Here is a 20,050-nt window from a genome sequence, read left to right as displayed (position 1 = left end):
AAGACTATTGTTTCATATTGAATTTCTATTAGGTAGTGGGAAATTTCATATTCTATGTTAGTTAAAACATTCTGGACTCTCTTTTTTTGAGATTACTTCAGTAAACATCTATAGGGTAGGGGTTTTGGTAATGTTGAAGTATGTAAACATACAACTATCATAATAAAGTTTAGAAAGCCCATTTGATTGTATTTGTCCATTGAATGTATATAGTCAGCCTTATGAAAAACAGAAGTTTATATGCCATAGAAGTTTGGGTTGGAGTTGGAGGATGCTCAGACCTGTTTTATGTTCAAATTGAAAAGATATCTGACCACAATTGCTATTTGAACAATTTTTTTTTTTGCCTCAGAGTTTTTTTATTTGTAGAATCTGGACAGAATTTATGAAAGTTACAAATTAACAAACATTTATAATATAACATACTTATTGATTAGATTCTACAATATAACTTTCAGCTATTTGATCATTCGATGTAAATTGCTGATGGATAAACACCAGTTGAGAGGTGACTAGAAGCACCCTTGTGGTGTGTCTGTCCATTATCTGTCCATGTGTCTGTAAGAAGTGCCAGCTCTTCCACAAGTACCCTGGAACCACTTTCCCACAGAGAAAGGGCCTTTTCTGCCCTTGCAGTTCCTACCTTCTCGCTGGCACAGGGTTGCAGGAGAGACTACAGTCAAAGATGAACAGAGCTGAATAAAGACAGCCTCCTCTTGGCAGAGAGAACATCACATCAAGAGCCTCCATGATATGGCAGAAAATGCCCTGAAAGAATGCCCAGTTGTTCTTGTCTGGATTTCTTTAGCTCCCTAATTTCAACATTGTCCCCTCACCAGCCACTCTCAAAGCAGCCAAAGTGGTCCTTTTTTTTTTTTTTTTTTTTTTTTTAATAAATTTTTATTAATGGTAATGGGATGACATTAATAAATCAGGGTACATATATTCAAAGAAAACATGTCTAGGTTATTTTGTCATCAAATTATGTTGCAAACCCCTCGCCCAAAGTCAGATTGTCCTCCGTCACCCTCTATCTAGTTCTCTGTGCCCCTCCCCCTCCCCCTAAGTCTCCCTCCCTCCCTCCCATGTCCTCCCTCCCCCCCCACCCTTGGTAACCACCTCACTCTTGTCCATGTCTCTTAGTCTCATTTTTATGTTCCACCAATGTATGGAATCATGTAGTTCTTGTTTTTTTCTGATTTACTTATTTCACTCCTTATAATGTTATCAAGATCCCACCATTTTGCTGTAAATGATCTGATGTCATCATTTCTTATGGCTGAGTAGTATTCCATAGTGTATATGTGCCACATCTTCTTTATCCAGTCTTCTATTGAAGGGCTTTTTGGTTGTTTCCATGTCTTGGCCACTGTGAACAGTGCTGCAATGAACATGGGGCTACATGTGTCTTCACGTATCAATGTTTCTGAGGTTTTGGGGTATATACCCAGTAGAGGGATTGCTGGGTCATAAGGTAGTTCTATTTGCAGTTTTTTGAGGAACCACCATACTTTCCTCCATAATGGTTGTACTACTTTACAGTCCCACCAACAGTGAATGAGGGTTCCTTTTTCTCCACAGCCTCTCCAACATTTGTTATTACCCGTCTTGTTGATAATAGCTAATCTAACAGGGGTGAGGTGGTATCTCATTGTAGTTTTGATTTGCATTTCTCTAATAACTAATGAAGCTGAGCATCTTTTCATATATCTATTGGCCATTTGTATCTCTTCCTGGGAGAAGTGTCTGTTCATGTCCTCTTCCCATTTTTTTATTGGATTGCTTGTTTGTTTGTTGTTGAGTTTTATGAGTTCTTTGTAAATTTTGGATATTAGGCCCTTATCTGAGCTGTCGTTTGAAAATATCAGTTCCCATATAGTTGGCTGTCTGTTTATTTTGATATCAGTTTCTCTTGCTGAGCAAAAACTTTTAATTCTGATGTAGTCCCATTCATTTATCTTTGCCTTCACTTCTCTTGCCATTGGAGTCAAGTTCATAAAATGTTCTTTAAAACCCAGGTCCATGATTTTAGTACCTATGTCTTCTTCTATGTACTTTATTGTTTCAGGTCTTATATTTAGGTCTTTGATCCATTTTGAATTAATTTTAGTACACGGGGACAGGCTGTAGTCGAGTTTCATTCTTTTGCATGTGGCTTTCCAGTTTTCCCAACACCATTTGTTGAAGAGGCTTTCTTTTCTCCATTGTGTGTTGTTGGCCCCTTTATCAAAGATTATTTGACCATATATATGTGGTTTTATTTCTGGGCTTTCTATTCTGTTCCATTGGTCTGAGTGTCTATTTTTCTGCCAATACCATGCTGTTTTAATTATCGTGGCCCTATAATATAGTTTAAAGTCAGGTATTGTAATGCCCCCAGCTTCATTCTTTTTCCTTAGGATTGTTTTGGCTATTCGGGGTTTTTTATAGTTCCATATAAATCTGATGATTTTTTGTTCCATTTCTTTAAAAAATCTCATAGGGATTTTGATGGGAATTGCATTAAATTTGTATATTGCTTTGGGTAATATGGCCATTTTGATTATATTTATTCTTCCTATCCAAGAACAAGGAATATTTTTCCATCTCATTGTATCTTTTTCGATTTCCCTTAACAATGCTTTGTAATTTTCATTATATAGGTCCTTTACGTTCTTTGTTATGTTTATTCCTAGGTATTTTATTTTTTTTGTTGCAATCGTGAAGGGGATTATTTTTTTGAGTTTGTTTTCTACTATTTCATTGTTGGCATATAGAAAGGCTATGGACTTTTGTATGTTATTTTGTATCCTGCGACCTTACTGTATTGGTTTATTGTTTCTAATAATCTTTTTGTGGAGTCCTTCGGGTTTTCGATGTATAGGATCATATCATCAGCAAAAAGTGATAGTTTTACTTCTTCTTTTCCGAAAAGTGGTCCTTTTAAAACGAAGTCTCAATCTTGTCACCTTTCTTTCCAAAACTAGGTTTCCCATTGCAGAGTTAACACCCATGTCCTTATGCGTTCTTTTTTTTTTTTTCTGAAGCTCGAAACGGGGAGAGACAGTCAGACAGACTCCCGCATGCGCCCGACCAGGATCCACCCAGCACGCCCACCAGGGGGCGACACTCTGCCCACCAGGGGGCGATGCTCTGCCCCTCTGGGGCATCGCTTTGTTGCGACCAGAGCCACTCTAGCGCCTGGGGCAGAGGCCAAGGAGCCATCCCCAGCGCCCGGGCCATCTTTGCTCCAATGGAGCCTCGCTGCAGGAGGGGAAGAGAGAGACAGAGAGGAAGGAGAGGGGAAGGGGTGGAGAAGCAGACGGGCGCTTCTCCTGTGTGCCCTGGCCAGGAATCGAACTCGGGACTTCTGCACGCCAGGCCGATGCTGTACCACTGAGCCAACCGACGAGGGCCTCCTTATGCGTTCTTTACGTATCTGTGACCTTGCCGCCATCGCTTTCCTCTTCTGCTCCAGCCAACAGGTTTTCTTGCTGTTTCTCAAAAAGTCCTGGCACAGGTCACTTTTGGTTCCTCAACCTGAAATGCTTTCTCGTGACCACATGGCTCACTCCCTTACTGTATTCAGGTCTTTGTATGAATGTCACCTCAGAGGATTTTTCCAACTTTCTTATCTAAAACATCTTTCTTCTTACTCCACCTTATTGGTATCAGTTCTTATGAGTTCCTCACATAACAGGCACCTAATTCTTCATTTATGTCTGTGGCTTCCCACTAGAATAGTTTTGTAAGGGTAGGTACTTTACCCCTAGCACCTAGTAGACACCCAGTACCTATTTGGAGTGAATGAATGAGGAGACTTAAGAGCTGGTTCTGGCCACCAGTGGGGCACTGTGGGCCATCCCACACCTGTTTATGTCTCTGGGGGTTGCAAGATGAGACCAGCATAGCATACACAAAAGCCTGTGAACAGTGAAACAATAAGAAGATGGATGGTATTATTCTTTTTTATTTCATTTTATTACAGTTTGCAGTCAACACTTTTTTGTGTTAGCTTCAGGTGTACAGCACAGGGGATAGACATTCATATAGGTTATAAAGTGTTCCCTCTGACTATTCAAGGACCTACCTGGCTCCATAATAGAGTACAGTTAACTATCTTTCCTGTGCTTCACCTTGCATCCTCATGCTTATTTTGTAACTGCCATCGAAGTTATTATTCTTAACAAGATTAATGGCACGCTTAACCTTTTTGGATTGTTCTCTGTGTTTGTTGCTACCAGTTTTGTTTTTGTACTTCTGGGCTTTGTGCTTCACAGGACGAGGGGAGTTGTTCCAACCGACTTTTGGTTGAACGGTACTCTGGTGAAGCCAGCACTGGCAGCTCCCTACGTAGGTCCCATTTTCACTGTCCGAGAGCCCCATCCTGTTGACCTGAAGATTCAGAGTCCCAAGTAAGGGACACAAAAGGACAAGGACAGAAAAATAGAATCCTGCGTTCTAAAGCCATTGCTGACTCCAAAGTTGGAGTGAGAATGAGAAAGGAATTGAGTGCGCCTCCCCTTGGGCCTGCACTGTTGTATATGACAGGAAGGATGGACATACCAGAATGGGGCTGTGACAGTTAGTTGGCTATGAGTAGTCTGAAAATGCACCCTCTCCCCTTATGATGTGTCACAAAGACAGATCCTGTAGTGCTTTTCTTTTGCTCTTAGTTCTTGATTTAGATCAGATGAAATATTCTTTGTCAGCTTCAAAATGCAGCTCCTTTCCCTCCCCAGACTCCTCTTTACAGAATTGTTCCCAGGTTGAGGTTCCTGGTAGGGTGGATAGATAGTTCTCTCTTCTGCTTATTTTCATTTATCTATTTATTTTCCACCATTTTTGCCCCTTTCCTGTTTCAATTAAATTCCACATTGCCTTTTTTTATTTGCCCTTCCTCCTGTCCCTGCCATTAGTCAGCCTGCTGCTGCTGCTCTTTTGTCTTTCCCTCCCTTGAGCCCTTCTTCTGTCTTTGTCTTTCTTTTGGAGCAGGGGCTGCACTGAGCTCGGGATGCCCTCTCTCCATTGCCCTCCTTCTCTTGTTTCTGTGGCTTCCTGGTGTCCATGCCTTGACTGAGCTGGCTTTTACCTGCTTGTGCTATGCAAGAAAGAGAGCATGCGGAGAAGAGCAGTGGGCCCTGAGGTGCTCCATAGTTTGACACAGGTAATGGGAGTCTCGGAAGAGAAGAGACGAGAGAGTAGAGGGCTATGGATGGGGTAGTGGTGGACATTGGGGAATTTGGGGAGAGTTGATTGACTTCTGGATCTGACTTGTTTCCATAAAAGTTCTTTCTAGTCTTGGAAGGGGAGGGGGCTCACTGGAAGGGTCAGAGGCTGCAGCTCATCTGACCAGTAGCTTCGAGCAGTAGGAAGACTATTGGATGGAGGATGAGGACCTGGTTCTGGCCCTACGTCTGCTATGGGATGGAATCCAGAACAGGTTACCTTCAGTTTCTATGCTGTAAGGTAAAAATTTTATAAGGATTTTGATCCAGATGTGCTCTAAGCCTTCTGTCAACTCTATATTTTATAAATTTCTGAATCTATACTTCTCTTAGCAGGGATTCCCTGATTCTTTTATTTTGCATGGGGCATTACTTGGCAGTATCTTTGGTGCTTTTACTTAAGGACGGCCTGCTGTGAGTGTGTGTGAGTGTGTTGCTGATAGAGGGTGAAAGGGGTATTTGGCACAAATGCTGGTCAGATGAGAGGACAAAGAGCCAATACTCTCTCCTTTTTATTTCTTCTAATTTTCTATTGATTTGAGAGAGAGAGAGAGAGAGAGAGAGAGAGAAGCATCAACTTGTTGTTCCACTTAGTTGCTCCATTTAATTGTGCATTCATGTTGCTTCTCATATGTACCCTGACCAAGGATTGAACTTGTGACCATGGCATGCTAGGACAGTGCTCTGTTCACTGAACCACCTGGCAAGAGCCTAGGCCCAATACTCTTTCCACTGCTCGAAGCTCTTAGTCAGAAGAGCTGCCACCTCTCACTCCACAGTGAGCCCCTCCTCCTCCTCCTCCAGGGACTCCCTTCTTTTGTACCCTCATAAGAGGGACATTCTGTGGAATACAGGAACTATGTGATCCACCCTGTGATACTAATACAGATAGTTGTGTCACTGTTCTTTGTCAAGGAGAGATCAATTCATGGAAACTTAGGGTTCTTTGTATTTCTGATAGTCTTGGTGGTAGTTTGTCAAGTCCAGTGCTGTCAGCTGATCCACACTGATCTTCAGACCACACTCGGTTTGACATAAATCTGTTGACTTCAAGTGATAAGTAATAATCATATGATTACTCTCTGCATGGGTTCAACCTGATGAACTGTAGTCCTTACTGTGTTGTAAATGTAAAGCTTTTTGAGATATGAAATATCAAATGAGCTAATAGAATTTTATCTTCCAATATAAACTAGCTGAGAGTGTCCTAGGGTCATAGGGGACTTTGAGACCCTAAACAGATGGCGTTTTAACCCTTTTTTTTTTGAAGGGCAAATCTCCCTCCCCCCTAAACAAAGTATTATGGAAAACATTAATATATAAACTTGATAAATCTTTATTATAAATATATTCTTTAAATTTATTACATTAAATAATTAATTTATTAAGTCAACGAGAGCAGTGACTTAGCCTGGCAGTTCAGATCTTTTCTACTGTGTTAAAATTTGGTAAATAATACATTTAAGTAAATGCATTACTTTTTGATTAAAAATAATCGGAAACATATTTTTCAAAATGAAATGTAAATGGGATATTTCAACTCCTAACATTCTTTCATTAGAATCTAGGGGTTCCCTGATCTAGGTTTGAAAACCACTAATGCTGAGAATTAAAATAAAATAAGCATTAATCCAAGGAGCCAGGAAGTAAACCAACACAAAAGAATTAGGGAGAAATTAATTAAAAAGAAAAAGAAAACAAAACACCACTTATCTAGAGCCACCCATTTATTTTTTAAATGGAAGCTAGTAATGTAGAATTACATATCAGGTATCATAGATTCCAGACTTTCAAGACTACATATTTAGTCCCACTTTCTCTTAGAACAAACAAATAAGCAAAACAAAAACAAAACCACCATCTCCTGGTGGTGCTTATTCTTCCTAAACTGAAGCAATCCTTGTCATCCTTGGGCTTCTCTGATCTTACAAGGCTCTCACTATAGAACTGAACTGTGTCCTGTCCTTCCCTCCATTGTTTTAAGCTTTCCCCTGGGGGCCTACAGAACATGTCTAATCCCTTGTCTGCATGACAAATACTCAGATATTTGCAACTGTGACCGTTTACCCATGAGTCTTTATTTCTTTGGCAAAACAGTCCCAGTTCCTCCAATTGTTCCTCATATGACAACATGGTTTTTGAATCCCTATAGTATCCTTGTCATTTTCCTCTGAACGTGTTGTCAGTTTAGTCTATATTTACATTAAAGAATTCATGGCTCAGGTATGTCTGGTAGGTATAGAAGAGCTCTCCATACTCATTCTTAAGTGTAGGGTTGGGCAGAATTAGCATTTTAGTCTCAGAGATGACTCATTCTTAGTTGAATATTGACTAAAATCCCAACTGGTGTCCAACTATTAAACTGCATTTTGCTTCATTCTTTAGTTTTGCATTTGATTATTTTGAAACCAAGTACAGGACCTTTATTCTTCAAGAAATATTGGGATAATGCAAGAGTAGAGATTATAATTTAAGTATTTAAATTATATTTATTTCCCCCTATAATCTGTTTAAAATGTCAGATATTTGTTTTTAATTTCTATGAGTTCTGTGTTTTTAGGGAATCTGTGAGTAAGTTAGTGATTTACAGAGGAAGCCAGCTAAGGAGCTTTATAAAGCCTGCTTCTGGTCTTGTGAGGAATCTGGAGTCATTTACTGACCTGTGTCATGAATTGTTATTTTGCTCAATGCAGTTGTGTTACAGACACAAAGGCTATTTCAGTTCTATAGTGGTGAGTCATTCTATCACGTGTGAAAGTCATTGAGATTGTTTATTTAACTGAGTTTAATACAGAGTGTCAAATAATGGGTTCCTTTTAAAATAAATATTACATACATTTAATTTATGGTAATTATTTTTTTTTATTAGTAATCTTGTTAATTGTGTATCTTTGTCAGTTTTTGTCTGTTCAATCAGCTATTGTGAGAGGCAAGCTAAAGTCTCCCAATGTGATTATGGATTTGTTTCCTCTTTTGGATTTGTTTATATTCCCTTTATATTTTGAGGCTATGTTTTTAGGTACATACAGATTTAATACTATGATATCCTTTTCAACTGACACTTCATACAGTAAAAAGCTCTTCTTTCTCTCATAATGTGTCTTTAAAAACTACTTTGTCTGATTTTATTTTGATTATACTAGCTTTGTTTTGGTTAGTGTAGCTTAGTATATGTTTTTACTTTTAAGTTTTCTGTGTTATTTTTAAAGTGTTTCTCTTGTAAGCAGGATATAGGTATTGATACTGTTTTTGAGTTTTAAAAAATTCATGATTATTGTCTTGGTGTTTTATTTGGCTCAGTTAGTTCATTTACATTTAATATAATTGCTGATATAGCTGAATGTGTATACTCTTTATTTGACACATGTTTTATGTTCTTTATTTCTGCTGTTTTGTGTTTTTGATTAAATATTTTCTACTTAATTTTTTCCTCTATAGCTTGTTAGTCATACATTCTTTTTACTATTCTGTTAGTGGTTATTCTCTACTTAAAACATGTATATTTGACATACTCTAAATATAATAAGTTACTCTTTTAACACTTTTCCAAAACTGCTAGATACTTTCATCTATATCCTTTTTATATTATTATTGTCAGACATTACAGTTCTACAAATATTTAAAACTCTATGACATTATAACTAGCATTTGTATATTAGATAATTATTGTGTTTACTCACATATTTATCCATTTTACATTTCCTCATTACCTCTTGCATTTCCATGTTTCTGCTTGAGACATTTTACTTGTGCTTGAATAAATCACTTTGGTATTTTAATTCTGGCCTGCTGGTAATTAATTCCCTCAATATTTGTCTTAAATATATATATATATATATACATATATTTAATTTTTATTACATTTAATTTTTATTTATTTATTTTTATTAATTGGTTTTTAGAGAGACAGAGGGAGGAAGGGGGAGAGAGAGAACGAAGCATTCATTTTGTTGTTCCATTTAGTTGTGCCTTCATTGGCCACTGTCTGTGTGTGCCCCGACTGGAGATCAAACCTGCAACCTTGGTGTTCGGGACAACGCTCCAACCAGCTGAGCTAACCAGCCAGGGCTGTCTGAAATATTTTCACTGAAGCTTCATTTTTAAGAATATTTTTTTTAGTAATGGAATTTTCGATCATTAGTTATTTTCTTTCATTACTTTAAAGATACCATTCCATTGACTTCCATAACATCTCTTGAGTGGTTCTGCACTTTCTGGATTTTTATATTTATCCTCATGTCCATAGTTCTCTTTAAGAATGACTTTTTAATGTTCCTGTCTTTATTTTCTAGTTATCAGCAAGAACATTGGCCTACTGTGCTCTATTTTATCCTGTCAGGAAATGGAAGCCATTCCTACTCAAAGGTCTATTTCTCAAGAAATGTCTTAGTCTTTTAGGTCATTTTAGTTTACCTTTCTTAAAAAAAATGACATCTTATTATTTCCTTCTGGATCTAAACAATTTGTATTCACCTTTATCTTTTTTATTTAGTTTTGGTTTAGGATAATAAATTTGAATGATCTTGATATTTTATACAAGATGCTTTAAACATGTTTCATATCGGTAGTTTTTAACCTTTTTGAATTATATGCTCCTTGTACCATCCTAAGAATCTCTGATTAAAAGACAGGCACTCTCTCCAGATGAATGCTTAAAACTGTGCCTATGTCTTCAGGAGGATTAGGAACATTTTTCTGAACTCCCCTCTCCATCTCACATCTACCCATGGATTTCAGGGTGAGATTCTTTGTATTAAGGACATAAAATAAACATTGAGTTAAACATCAAAGTATAGATAAGTCAGTAAATACTTGAGCATTTGCTGTTTGTACAGTAACACATTGTGGAGGAAAGTGCTGGGGCTGGAACATGAAGGTCTAGGTTTGATTTATGGCTCAGCCACTCACTGGACCTGGTTATTATCAGCGTTCTCGTTTATAAAATAAGAGCTATGACTATACTTTCCAGGTACTATTGTGGGAATAAAATGAGAAAATACACAAGAAAGCACTTTAATAATTGTATGGTACTCTATACACGAAAGGTAATATATGTATGTATGTGTAGAGATATGCATATGTCTACATATAATACATATATATGCACACACATGAAAAAAATCTTTGCATTTTTATACTTGTTTTTAAGAAGTACTTTGGTTAAATACAGTAATCAGAAGTAAAAGACTTTGTACCCATGGCGCTTTCTTTAGAATTGTGCTTTAGGAATATAAAGAGTATAACCTAACTTGGAGATTGGGGAAGAAATCAAGAAGACCAATGCTGTTCATTTAGCTCTGGAATCCTGGGCTAGTTAGTAGTACCTGTCTGTACTCTAATTCACTTACCTATAAAATGAGACAATGCTTTTTCTTTTTCTTTTTTTTACTTTCTCAGGATCTTACCATATTCAGCGCACACTGTGCTTTGCAGGGAAGTCTGTAGGTAGGATCACTATCCTTTCCTTTTCTCTTTTTGTTACTGTAAACAGAACAAATTTCAAATATTAAAAACAGAGAATCAAATTTGATCACTTAAAGTATTATATATATTATGATAATGGTTTTTATGGCATGTATTAGTAAACTTTCATTATAATATTTAAAGTGTCAGTTAACATCTACCCTCATTGTGCTTCTGTCCTAACAATTACCCCATGTAAAAGCTGTAGAATACTGGAATACCTTAGAAACAGTAGGACAGTCTTACTGTCATATAAAAGTTGACCATTATCATTAAAAAGCACTTACATTTTTCCAATTTTGTTTGTTACTATGAAAGCAAATGTTCCCAACATTCTGTGAATCTTCGGATGCCTTTGAGAACATGATGAAAGCCATAAATCTTTCCTCAGGATATTGGACACATGTATACATGCAAAAACAATTTTGCTAACAATTTTAAGAGGTTCCCAGACCGCCTGAAACTCATTAATGGACTCTGCCTGTGGCCCCAGCTTAAGAAAATCCTTCTATGAAAAATGCACACTTTGTTCTCATTGTCACAATGTGAAATTACCTCACTTCTTTACTGCCTACTAATGCCAGACACTTTAGAAACTAGATTGTTAAGGTTGTTGTCCTACAAATAATATTGTTACTAACAAAATATAATAATATATGTATGTATTGTCTACAGAAGGTGAGAGAAGAAAGGGAGTCAAGGAAAGAGAATATTAGTACAAGAATTCCTAGTGATTAGGATAATGCAGCCACCAAATTATTTATTGTATTAGAAATCCTGAATTAGGGACTGTTAGAGATTAATGAAAAAATACTTAGAATATTGTTAAAATATGAAAAATTATTTTTGATAGAAGAGAGCAAAAGACAACCATATGTGCTGTGTATTTATGCCATGAGTATAGTAATGTAATAATTAGCAGTGCATTGAACAAAGACTGAGGGGGTGGGAAATAGGAAAAATAAAAAACTTAGTGTGGTGTCATTATTGATAAAATTTAGATGTCTTCAATTGCTATCATTTTGTACAATAATGAAAAATTTTAGACAGTCTTCTAATTTTATGTGCTTATGAACTATGTTCAATATTGCATTAATTGGGAATTCAACTATTTGGTATAAAGAATGTTTTTGCCCCAAATGGATAGGTATTGTTTCAAAACCATTTATTTAGTAGACCATCCTTTCCACACTGATTTGAAATGCCACCTTTATTATATAATTTCCATGCATCTGTTTCTGGACTCTATACTTAGTGGTCTGTCTGTGTGTCACTGTCATACTGTTTAAATTACCATGATTTTATTGGATGTTTTGCTTTGTGAGAGGTAAGTTCTGATCTCCCCCTGCCCCCAGCTCAAACATTATTCTTTCTCAAAACATTTGTTTCTAGTCTTCTGTTTTTATTCTTCCAGATGAACTTTAGAATAAACTTGTTGATTTTCATTTGAAAATTTTAGTTTGAGTTTTGATTAGAGTACACTAAATTTATAGATTAATTTGGGGAGATAGTTTTGCCTATTACGCCTCTTATTGTTTCCAGAGGTTTCAGTGAAATATAGAGCTGAGTGTTTTTTTATTTAGGATATAATGCATTGATAGAGAGGTGATAACACATCTGTGTTATTTCCACATAGAAGCAGAGTGATTCTGATACTGATGCCAACAAATTCACTTAGGAAAGTTTACAGTTTTCAATTGCTTAGAACAAAGCATGCAATTGAATCCAGATGGAGGAATGATGGCGTAAACTCAAATTTACCTTTGCCATTAATAGGATTAGTGTCCTTCTAAGTAAAGTAGGAAATTTTCGGTGGCTACAGTGATTAGAAAAATCCCCAGTCTTAGTGAAAAATTGTCACCTGTGGCTGATAATGTTGGACCTTGTTCCTCAGCACATTTCCAGAAGCCCATTCCTACTGCTGATCTCCTTTGTCGCTTTATCTATGCCTTCTTTTAGCTTTAGTTTACTTTTTCTGAATGAAAATGTTCTTTCATATTCATGTTTTCTTTCCCTGTCTTCCTCTTTCTCTCTTGCTGTCTCCCCCCCCCCCTTCAGCCCCTTCTGTCTCATTGGGTCTCTGTTGGTTTCTCTTATCACCCTCTTCCCTCCTTCTGCTACATTTACACCAAGTCTTTCTGATCCTTTTGTGTTTAGCAAATAATAAACTCCTTTTACGCTGAACGTTGTTCTTCATGCTAGGATTTCTGGGCATCTCTCCTGAAGGGACACATGTAATTTGTGAACTCACTGTTGTTCGTCTTTTATCAATGTGCAGCAGGGAATGGTCTTGAAAGGAAGCATAACTGAATTTAAAACTGCTGTTGGGATTGCACTGAAAAGGATTGCAGTTACACTCTTTCATAAGTTGCCATTCTTGTTTACCCAACCAGATAAAATAGTAATATGATCCTTGTTTTGAATAGATACAGACTAGATATCCTTGTGATCTGTGAAAAACCATAATCTGTTTATACAATATATTTTCTATTAAAAAAAATGACAGGTCAAGTCAGATTCTGTCCATGAATTCCAGGAGTAATTAACAGTCCCTTTAGCAACCAGGAATATGACTAAAGCAAGCTGTCCTTCCTTTCTTAGGAAGTGAAATTTCATCTAAGTTTCCTCTCTCAGTCATGTCAGATGTTTGTTATTTCTTTTTCTTTTTAAATCCTCTTCCGGAACTTTTTTTGAAGCTATTGTATGGTAGATTTTTCTTGGCATGTTACTTTCTATTGATTATTTTTGCACATATCGTGAGAGCTCACACATGGAGAGAGGACAACTCAAAATTGGGAACCAGTGATTTTTTTTTTAGAACATCACAATGTGTATTTATACCCAATTCAAAATTTAAGATAATGTTATGTGTGTGTCGTGGATTGCAAAACTACATAGAAACACATAGCCTTTTTATTTTTAAAATGTTGAAAGAAATAACCATGTGTTTACTGGGAAGAGGAGCTCCACCCTGATTTTGTTTTTTCTACTGATTGGCTTTTGATATCCTACAGAATAGCATGCTAATAGCCATCAAAGGCACACAGCGCTAAAGAGACTGTGTAGACTTTTCTCTGTTCACTTTTCTCCCCTGTCACTGAGTACGGAACTCTCAGAGGGTGGGTTTGTTTCTGCTGGGCAAGCACACAAAAGCCCAGATGCTCCACACTGCGCCAAGCTCTGGAGGCCCTCCAAAGTAGTGACCCTTCCCACCTCCTGGTTTCCATTTCCCTGCCACTCCCACAGGCTGGGCGGAATGTTCCCTCTCCCTGGAGGTCCACTTTGTATTGCCCTTTTTATGTTTGAGGTGAGGGAGTGTCCTGAATCCTTCAAGGTCCCGAGATCATCTGGCAGCATGGCTCATGGATCCCCGCCCCATAGCCTCCAGATGGTAATATACTGGAGAGCGCTACCCTGCTGCTGCCACTTCCTTCACATTCCTTCCTTCCCCAGAGTGTGCCTTGGTGACTCAGGGATGCAGCTCCTTTCCTTGGGACCAGGGCACTTAGCAGGGCTCTGTTCCCCCAGAAGCTCTCAAGAGAAAGTGTTAGGCTAGACCTGATGAGAAAGAGGACTTGGAGATTCTTCAGAAAGTACAAATAGTCATCGGAAAAGGTACAAACGGGGGAGCAAGTGGTGCTATTTATTTCACAAGGTGTAAGGTGTGTGAATATTTAAGGTTCTTTCAGCCGACTGTGATAGATGTAGTAGAGGGTGAGGCCACAGCTAAAGAATAATTATTTTGAATCTTGATGCCATGGTGGTATCTCAGATAGAGGAAAAAATTAATATAAGCAATGATGTTCATCAGTCAGGAATTCAAACAGTAAAAGACAAAGCACCACATTTTTACATCTCATATAAAAAAGAAAAATTCTTCCTACACTCCTATCTTTAATTCTAAATACAGAATAAACCAGCTCTGACACCCATACTTCACTACGATAAAGCATCTCCCTGTCTTCCAAAACGCTGTTGTTTGTTGGAAAGGATTCGTAATACTTGGGCTCACTCACATGAAGTGAATGTGACAAACCACCTTGGTTGGGATGCAGGTCCTTCTTGTTGTGGTTTCTCAGAGCCTGGAGGAGGAAGTGTGATGATGCCCCAACTTGTTCATTTTTCAGGGGCAGATGACGGTCTATGCGAAGTTTGGCAAAAATGTCTATCTTCCTAAAGATGCTGAGTTTTACTTTATTTATAATGGATCTCATCAGAGACACATTGTGATTGCAGAGCGCATGGAAGATAATGTTCTCCAGTCCAGCGTTCCAGGTGAGGTGTCCTCTTGACTTGCAGTTGGGAAATCTATCTGTAAGCATCCTCCCACCAGGAATATAGGCCAGAAAGAAAACCAGGACATAAGAAACTGTACAGTGCTTCAGGGAGGGGCGGGGGTGTGAGAGTGTGGTGTGTTAGAAAGAGCACTCACACTGGGTCATCTCGTGCCTGAGGTTCCTCCAGCTGCGTCTGCAGCTCTCTGAGCAGCCTCGCCTTAAACTCAACTCTCCAGGGTGGGTATGCTTTGGGTGCCGTCCAATGGAGGTGGCACTATACCTTAGGGTCGCTTCCAGATCCCAGGTCCCATTGCCAGGGATGGCTCAGGCACAACAGAGACACTGACAGTTGTCTTCTTTCTCCCTTCTTCTTTCCCTGTGGTCAGTCTAGCAGACCTAGGGGCTGCCTCTCCCTGCTTGCTCCCTTTGGTGGCTGGGGTTCCTTACCCGGAACCCTGTCCCTCCAGACGCTCCCTTGCTGGGTCTCAGACCCCAAGATTCTCTCTCCCCGCCACCAAAGTGATCATGTTCCAAAACCTGTCATTCTCCCAGACATCTTCTTCAGTCACTGTGGTGACAGGTGACAAATTAATGCATCATATTAATGTGTTATCATGAGCTGATTACCCTTTTCAGGGTAATCATTTGTGTTTTCACTGGGGTTGTGCATTGAGAGATCAAGCTCTAGCCTAAAGGTGTAAATAAGATGCCATTACCGGCAGAAAGGGATGTTTTATTGTTCTTGCTTGTTGATTGGTCAGTTTTATTTAACTGTTGGATCTTTCAGTTACTCTTAAATTGTATCATGCAGGGAACCATCAAATTTCCTTAGAAGTAAGATTGGCCTCGTTTTAGAGCCAAAGTGTTCCTAAATGCTGCTGTGATATGTCTGTATCGGTGGGAAGAAGGTGGATAGGAAAGATGCCAACACAGGCAAAGCTAGCACTGTAGAGATGTACACAGACCTTTTAGCTACCTGGGCTTGAACCAGTCTGTTGTCCTGTGGGCAATTTTAAGCACTTTTCTGTCTGGTTCAATAACTCTCATTTTTATAAGGAAAAGAAAAGTCAAAGTCAAACCTCATTAATGACACAGGGTCACTTGGACTGTGGGTCTCTCTTGCCTCTGCCCCTCCCCTTTTTTTTCTTTAGTGAGAAAGAGAGAGGGACAGACAGATCAAAGGGGAGAGAGATGAGAAGCGTCAACTCATAGTGGCGGTACCTTAGCTGTTGATTGAGTGCTTTCTCATATGTGCCTTGACCAGGGGTGAAGGGGCTCCAGCTGAACCAGTGACCCTTAGCTCAAGCCAGCGACTCCGCGCTCAAGCCGGATGAGCCCATCTTCAAGCTGGTGACCTTGGGGTTTCAAACCTGGGTCCTCTGCGTCCCAGGCCGATGCTTTATTTACTGCGCCACCGCCTGGTCGGGCACCTCTGCCCTTTTGCTTTAGCATTACATTTCTGTCTTTCCTGCCTTGAGCTCCCCACTTTTTTTTTTTTTTGGATTACTTTTTTATGAAGACTATTATAGAGAGAGAATAAAAATGACTAAAGTGCCACTTCTAATAGCAAAAATTTTGTTTTGTCCTTTTTATGTGTTGGATTTGTAGGGGTGAACCTCCTTCCCACTCCTTGTGTGTTAAAGAAACTCTTTTTGATTCTATTGTGGCTTACTTAGAGGCAAGGGTTTTTACCTTCATTTTAACAGATTTCCTACAGGCAGGTGATAGTCCCTGTCTCTAAGCCTAAAATTTCACTGGTTACAGCTTTACCAGGGTACCCTCTCAGACGTATGTAGGACAGGTTTTTGTATTACCTTTTGGACATGAGTAGGCTGGTGGTGGGGGCTGATTCTGGGCCTGCACATTGGAACATTTAAAAAAAAGTCAATGTGAAAGTGGCAGTAATTCTTGTTTAGTAAACCTGGGAATCTCTCATTCCTTGAAGCCCAGGCACATTGCGTTTGGAGAAAGTCTTTGGAGAATAAGGGAGAGCAGGAATGACTTGTATTCATTCGCCATGTGCGTGGGGCCAGTGGTGACTGAATGTTAGCGCTTCTTCTGTCCAACTGGGATTATCATAATCACAGAGGTTTGGTGGTACCAACTTCTGGAAATTCTGCCAAGGGTAACATAAAAGTAGAAGTTCACCAACCTTGGCAAGAGGAAAGAAGAGAAGTATAAGGAGGAGGAACAGACAGCAGGATAAGGTGACCACCCGCAACAGAACAAGACAGAGAAGCTGCTGTCAGAAGTGGGGGGCACTGGACAGTGTCTATATGCACATTTCTCTTGAGTAGTCTTTCCCCACCCTGACTCACATTCAGTGGAGCTCTGTGGAATCAAGGTGAACTTATGTAACCTTGTCGTGCTGTTTCATACAACTATCACCTAAAGGAATACATAAAAATGTGTAACTCAGGAGTAAATGGTAGAGCAGAAAAGGAAAAAGATGTTTAAGATGAGAAACTTGAATGAGGAGGTTGGGGAAGGTATGTCAAATAACAGTGTCTTCGGAGAATAGACAATGACATGCTCAGAGCTCATAAAGCTTAGCTTTAAAATCAGGAGTCACTGAAGGAGATCGGGTCAGCTTTAATTTGGCACAGGCTTGGCAGCATTGAAAGAAGACTGGCTGCATTTTTTTTTTTTATTTCCCTCCTGCTTCCGTCTCCTGGAGCACGTGGTCTGCTAAGGCAGCGCAGTGAGACAGGTGACCACTAGCACTTGGGGCACCGTGACAGCATATCCTGTAGACTTTGGGTGAACTGTTCACTGTCTTGTCGTCCAGGACACGGGCTTCAGGAGACCGTGACGGTGTCTGTGTGCCTCTGCTCAGAAGGTTACTCCCCAGTGAACATGGGCTCTGGATTGGTGACCTACGTGGACAACATGGCCTGCAGGCTGGCCCGTCTGCTAGTCACCCAGGCTGATCGCCTCACCACCAGTAGCCATCAGACGTTGCTGACCCCATTTGCCCTGACGGTGGGAGCACTGCCTGCCTTGGATGAGGAACTTGTGCTGGCTCTGACCCATCTGGAGTTGCCTCCTGGGTGGACTGTCTTGGGAAATTCTTCACTTGAAGGTGAGTCTTCACCAGAAAAATTGCATGTCGCCTCTCTGTGTCAAGTTCAGTAATGTCTTGCCATTTATTGTCTATTTTCCTGGGTGGATTGGTGGATTTTCCTGCCCACTTTTGATTCAAGCCTTGATCTGATGGCACTGGTTTCCCTGAGGGCCCAAGCTAGTCTTCTCTGGGCTGTTGATGCTACTCTGTTCCGGGAGGTGAAGAGCTTTGCCTCCGGCGGGAAGAACTAGTCTCTGTGGAAGGCTCTTGAACCAGCTGCTTTGGGCTTTGGCTGCACTTTCCTTGGCAGGTTTCCTTGCTTGGAGAAGGGGGTATCGCTGCCTGTTTTCCAATAGGCACAGTCATTGGGCAATGAAGAGCCTGCAGCCAACTCTGTAGCACATTTAGAAGAAAGGTGGCCATGAAGTAAATGCGATCATTTTGTTGGCATCTTTAAAAAGGTCAGTGTCACTGTGAGCATTCATATATTTATACTGACTTTGGGAGTTACCTTTGGATGTCTCCTGTTTACTAAAAGACTGAATAGACTGGTAACAACCACCATTTGGAATCGGTGTGAATAGAGATGATGTTGTATCCATACCAGGCATGAGGCAAGAGGTACTTGGTATGTTGACACAAATTACATAATTTTATTGGAACTGCAGAGATGTTGCTCTGTATTTTATTAAACATGACATACCGTATGTCCCCATGTATAAGACGCACCCTTTTTTGAAAAATTTGGGGTCTAAAAACTGGGTGTGTCTTATACATGGTTGTAGATTTATTTTGCTCACATTTCCCGCTTTTTTTTGTGCTTGTTTTTGTGCTCATTGTTTCGCACTTGTCACAGGTATATTACATAGGTTATGTTTTGCCACATTCTGCCCAGAAATTGCTCAGAAAAGATTTTCATACAGTGCTGAATTCAAGTTAAAAGTGATCCAGTTTGCAAAAGGGAATGGAAATCATGCTGCTGAACATAAGTTTGGTTCTCCTCCAACGGAGAAATCAATCCAAGACTGACTACGGGAAGAAGAAACCCTACTGAAAACGCCATGGCAGAAGAAGGCCATGAGAGGCAAGTCAGCAAAATGGCCTGATTTAGAGAGGGGATTGAAGATATGGATGGAAGAGCAAAGGGCAATTGGAATTCCTGTGTCCAGAAAGATGGGTGGTCAGCATGAGGCAAGAAGAATTACTGATGAAAAAGAAGTTACTGATTTCAAAGGAGGACACAACTGGTGCTTCAGGTTCATGAAAAGGAATGGACTAAGCATATGTACACACACCAGACTTGCCCAAAAGATGCTGGAAAGCTATGAGCAGAAGGTCCTTGAATTTCATCATTTTTTCATTCAGTGTTGGAAGACACATCAGTTTGAGTTGGGACAGATTGCAAATATGGATGAAGTCCCCTTTCAATTTGATGTCCCAAATAACAGAACAGTGATAAGAAGAGGATGAAACTTAACTGTGAAGACAAGTAGACATGAAAAGAGCCATTATACAGTTGTTCTAGCTTGTTGTGTTGACGGAGCCAAGCTGCCTCCTATGCTGATTTTCAAACGCAAAATGTCTTTTGACATTTCAAAAGAAGATATTCCTTGAGGAGTGATTGCCCACGTTCATGACAAGGGTTGGATGGGTCAGGATGGGATGAAGATCTGGTTTGAGAAAGTTTCGAGAAGGAGACCAGGTGGGCTCTTACACAAACCTGCCCTATTGGTGCTTGATCAGTTTAGGGCACACATAACAAAAAACACAAAAGATTGCTGCAAAGCAGAAAACAAAACTTGCTGTCATACCCAGAGGCTTGACATCCCAGCTCCAACCACTTGATGTCAGCATTAACAAACCCTTCAAAGCTTCCATGAGAGATGAATGGAACCAATAGATGAAGTCTTCTGGGGACAATTTGACACCAGCAGGAAGAGTGAAGAAACCAACCATAGGAGAAGTTTGTACCTGGGTGCAAAGATCCTGGGATTATATCAAGATTGAGATGGTTGTCAAGTCATTTAAGAAGTGTGGCA

At 39.6% G+C, this 20,050-nt stretch overlaps 1 protein-coding gene across 7 annotated transcripts in view; it reads left to right on the top strand.

Annotated features, from left to right (window-relative positions):
* Window positions 1-20,050, top strand: part of ARHGEF28 (Rho guanine nucleotide exchange factor 28) — a 373,409-nt gene that overhangs the window by 119,965 nt on the left and 233,394 nt on the right. For 6 of the 7 annotated variants that reach the window (XR_010726857.1, XM_066241314.1, XM_066241349.1 and 3 more), the window contains 2 exons: window positions 14,798-14,945; window positions 17,736-18,029. Coding sequence is in view for 6 of the 7 variants with exons in the window: in XM_066241314.1 (XP_066097411.1) it covers window positions 14,798-14,945; window positions 17,736-18,029 (442 nt within the window). In the remaining variant the exon portion in view is untranslated. The remainder of the gene's footprint in view (window positions 1-14,797; window positions 14,946-17,735; window positions 18,030-20,050) is intronic. The other variant, XM_066241342.1, reaches the window with a different exon arrangement.

Source organism: Saccopteryx bilineata, chromosome 1, assembly GCF_036850765.1.
Source record: "Saccopteryx bilineata isolate mSacBil1 chromosome 1, mSacBil1_pri_phased_curated, whole genome shotgun sequence".
Lineage (NCBI taxonomy): Eukaryota > Metazoa > Chordata > Mammalia > Chiroptera > Emballonuridae > Saccopteryx > Saccopteryx bilineata.
The sequence above is the reverse complement of the archived record's forward strand: the minus strand, read 5'-3'. Positions and strand labels throughout refer to the sequence as shown.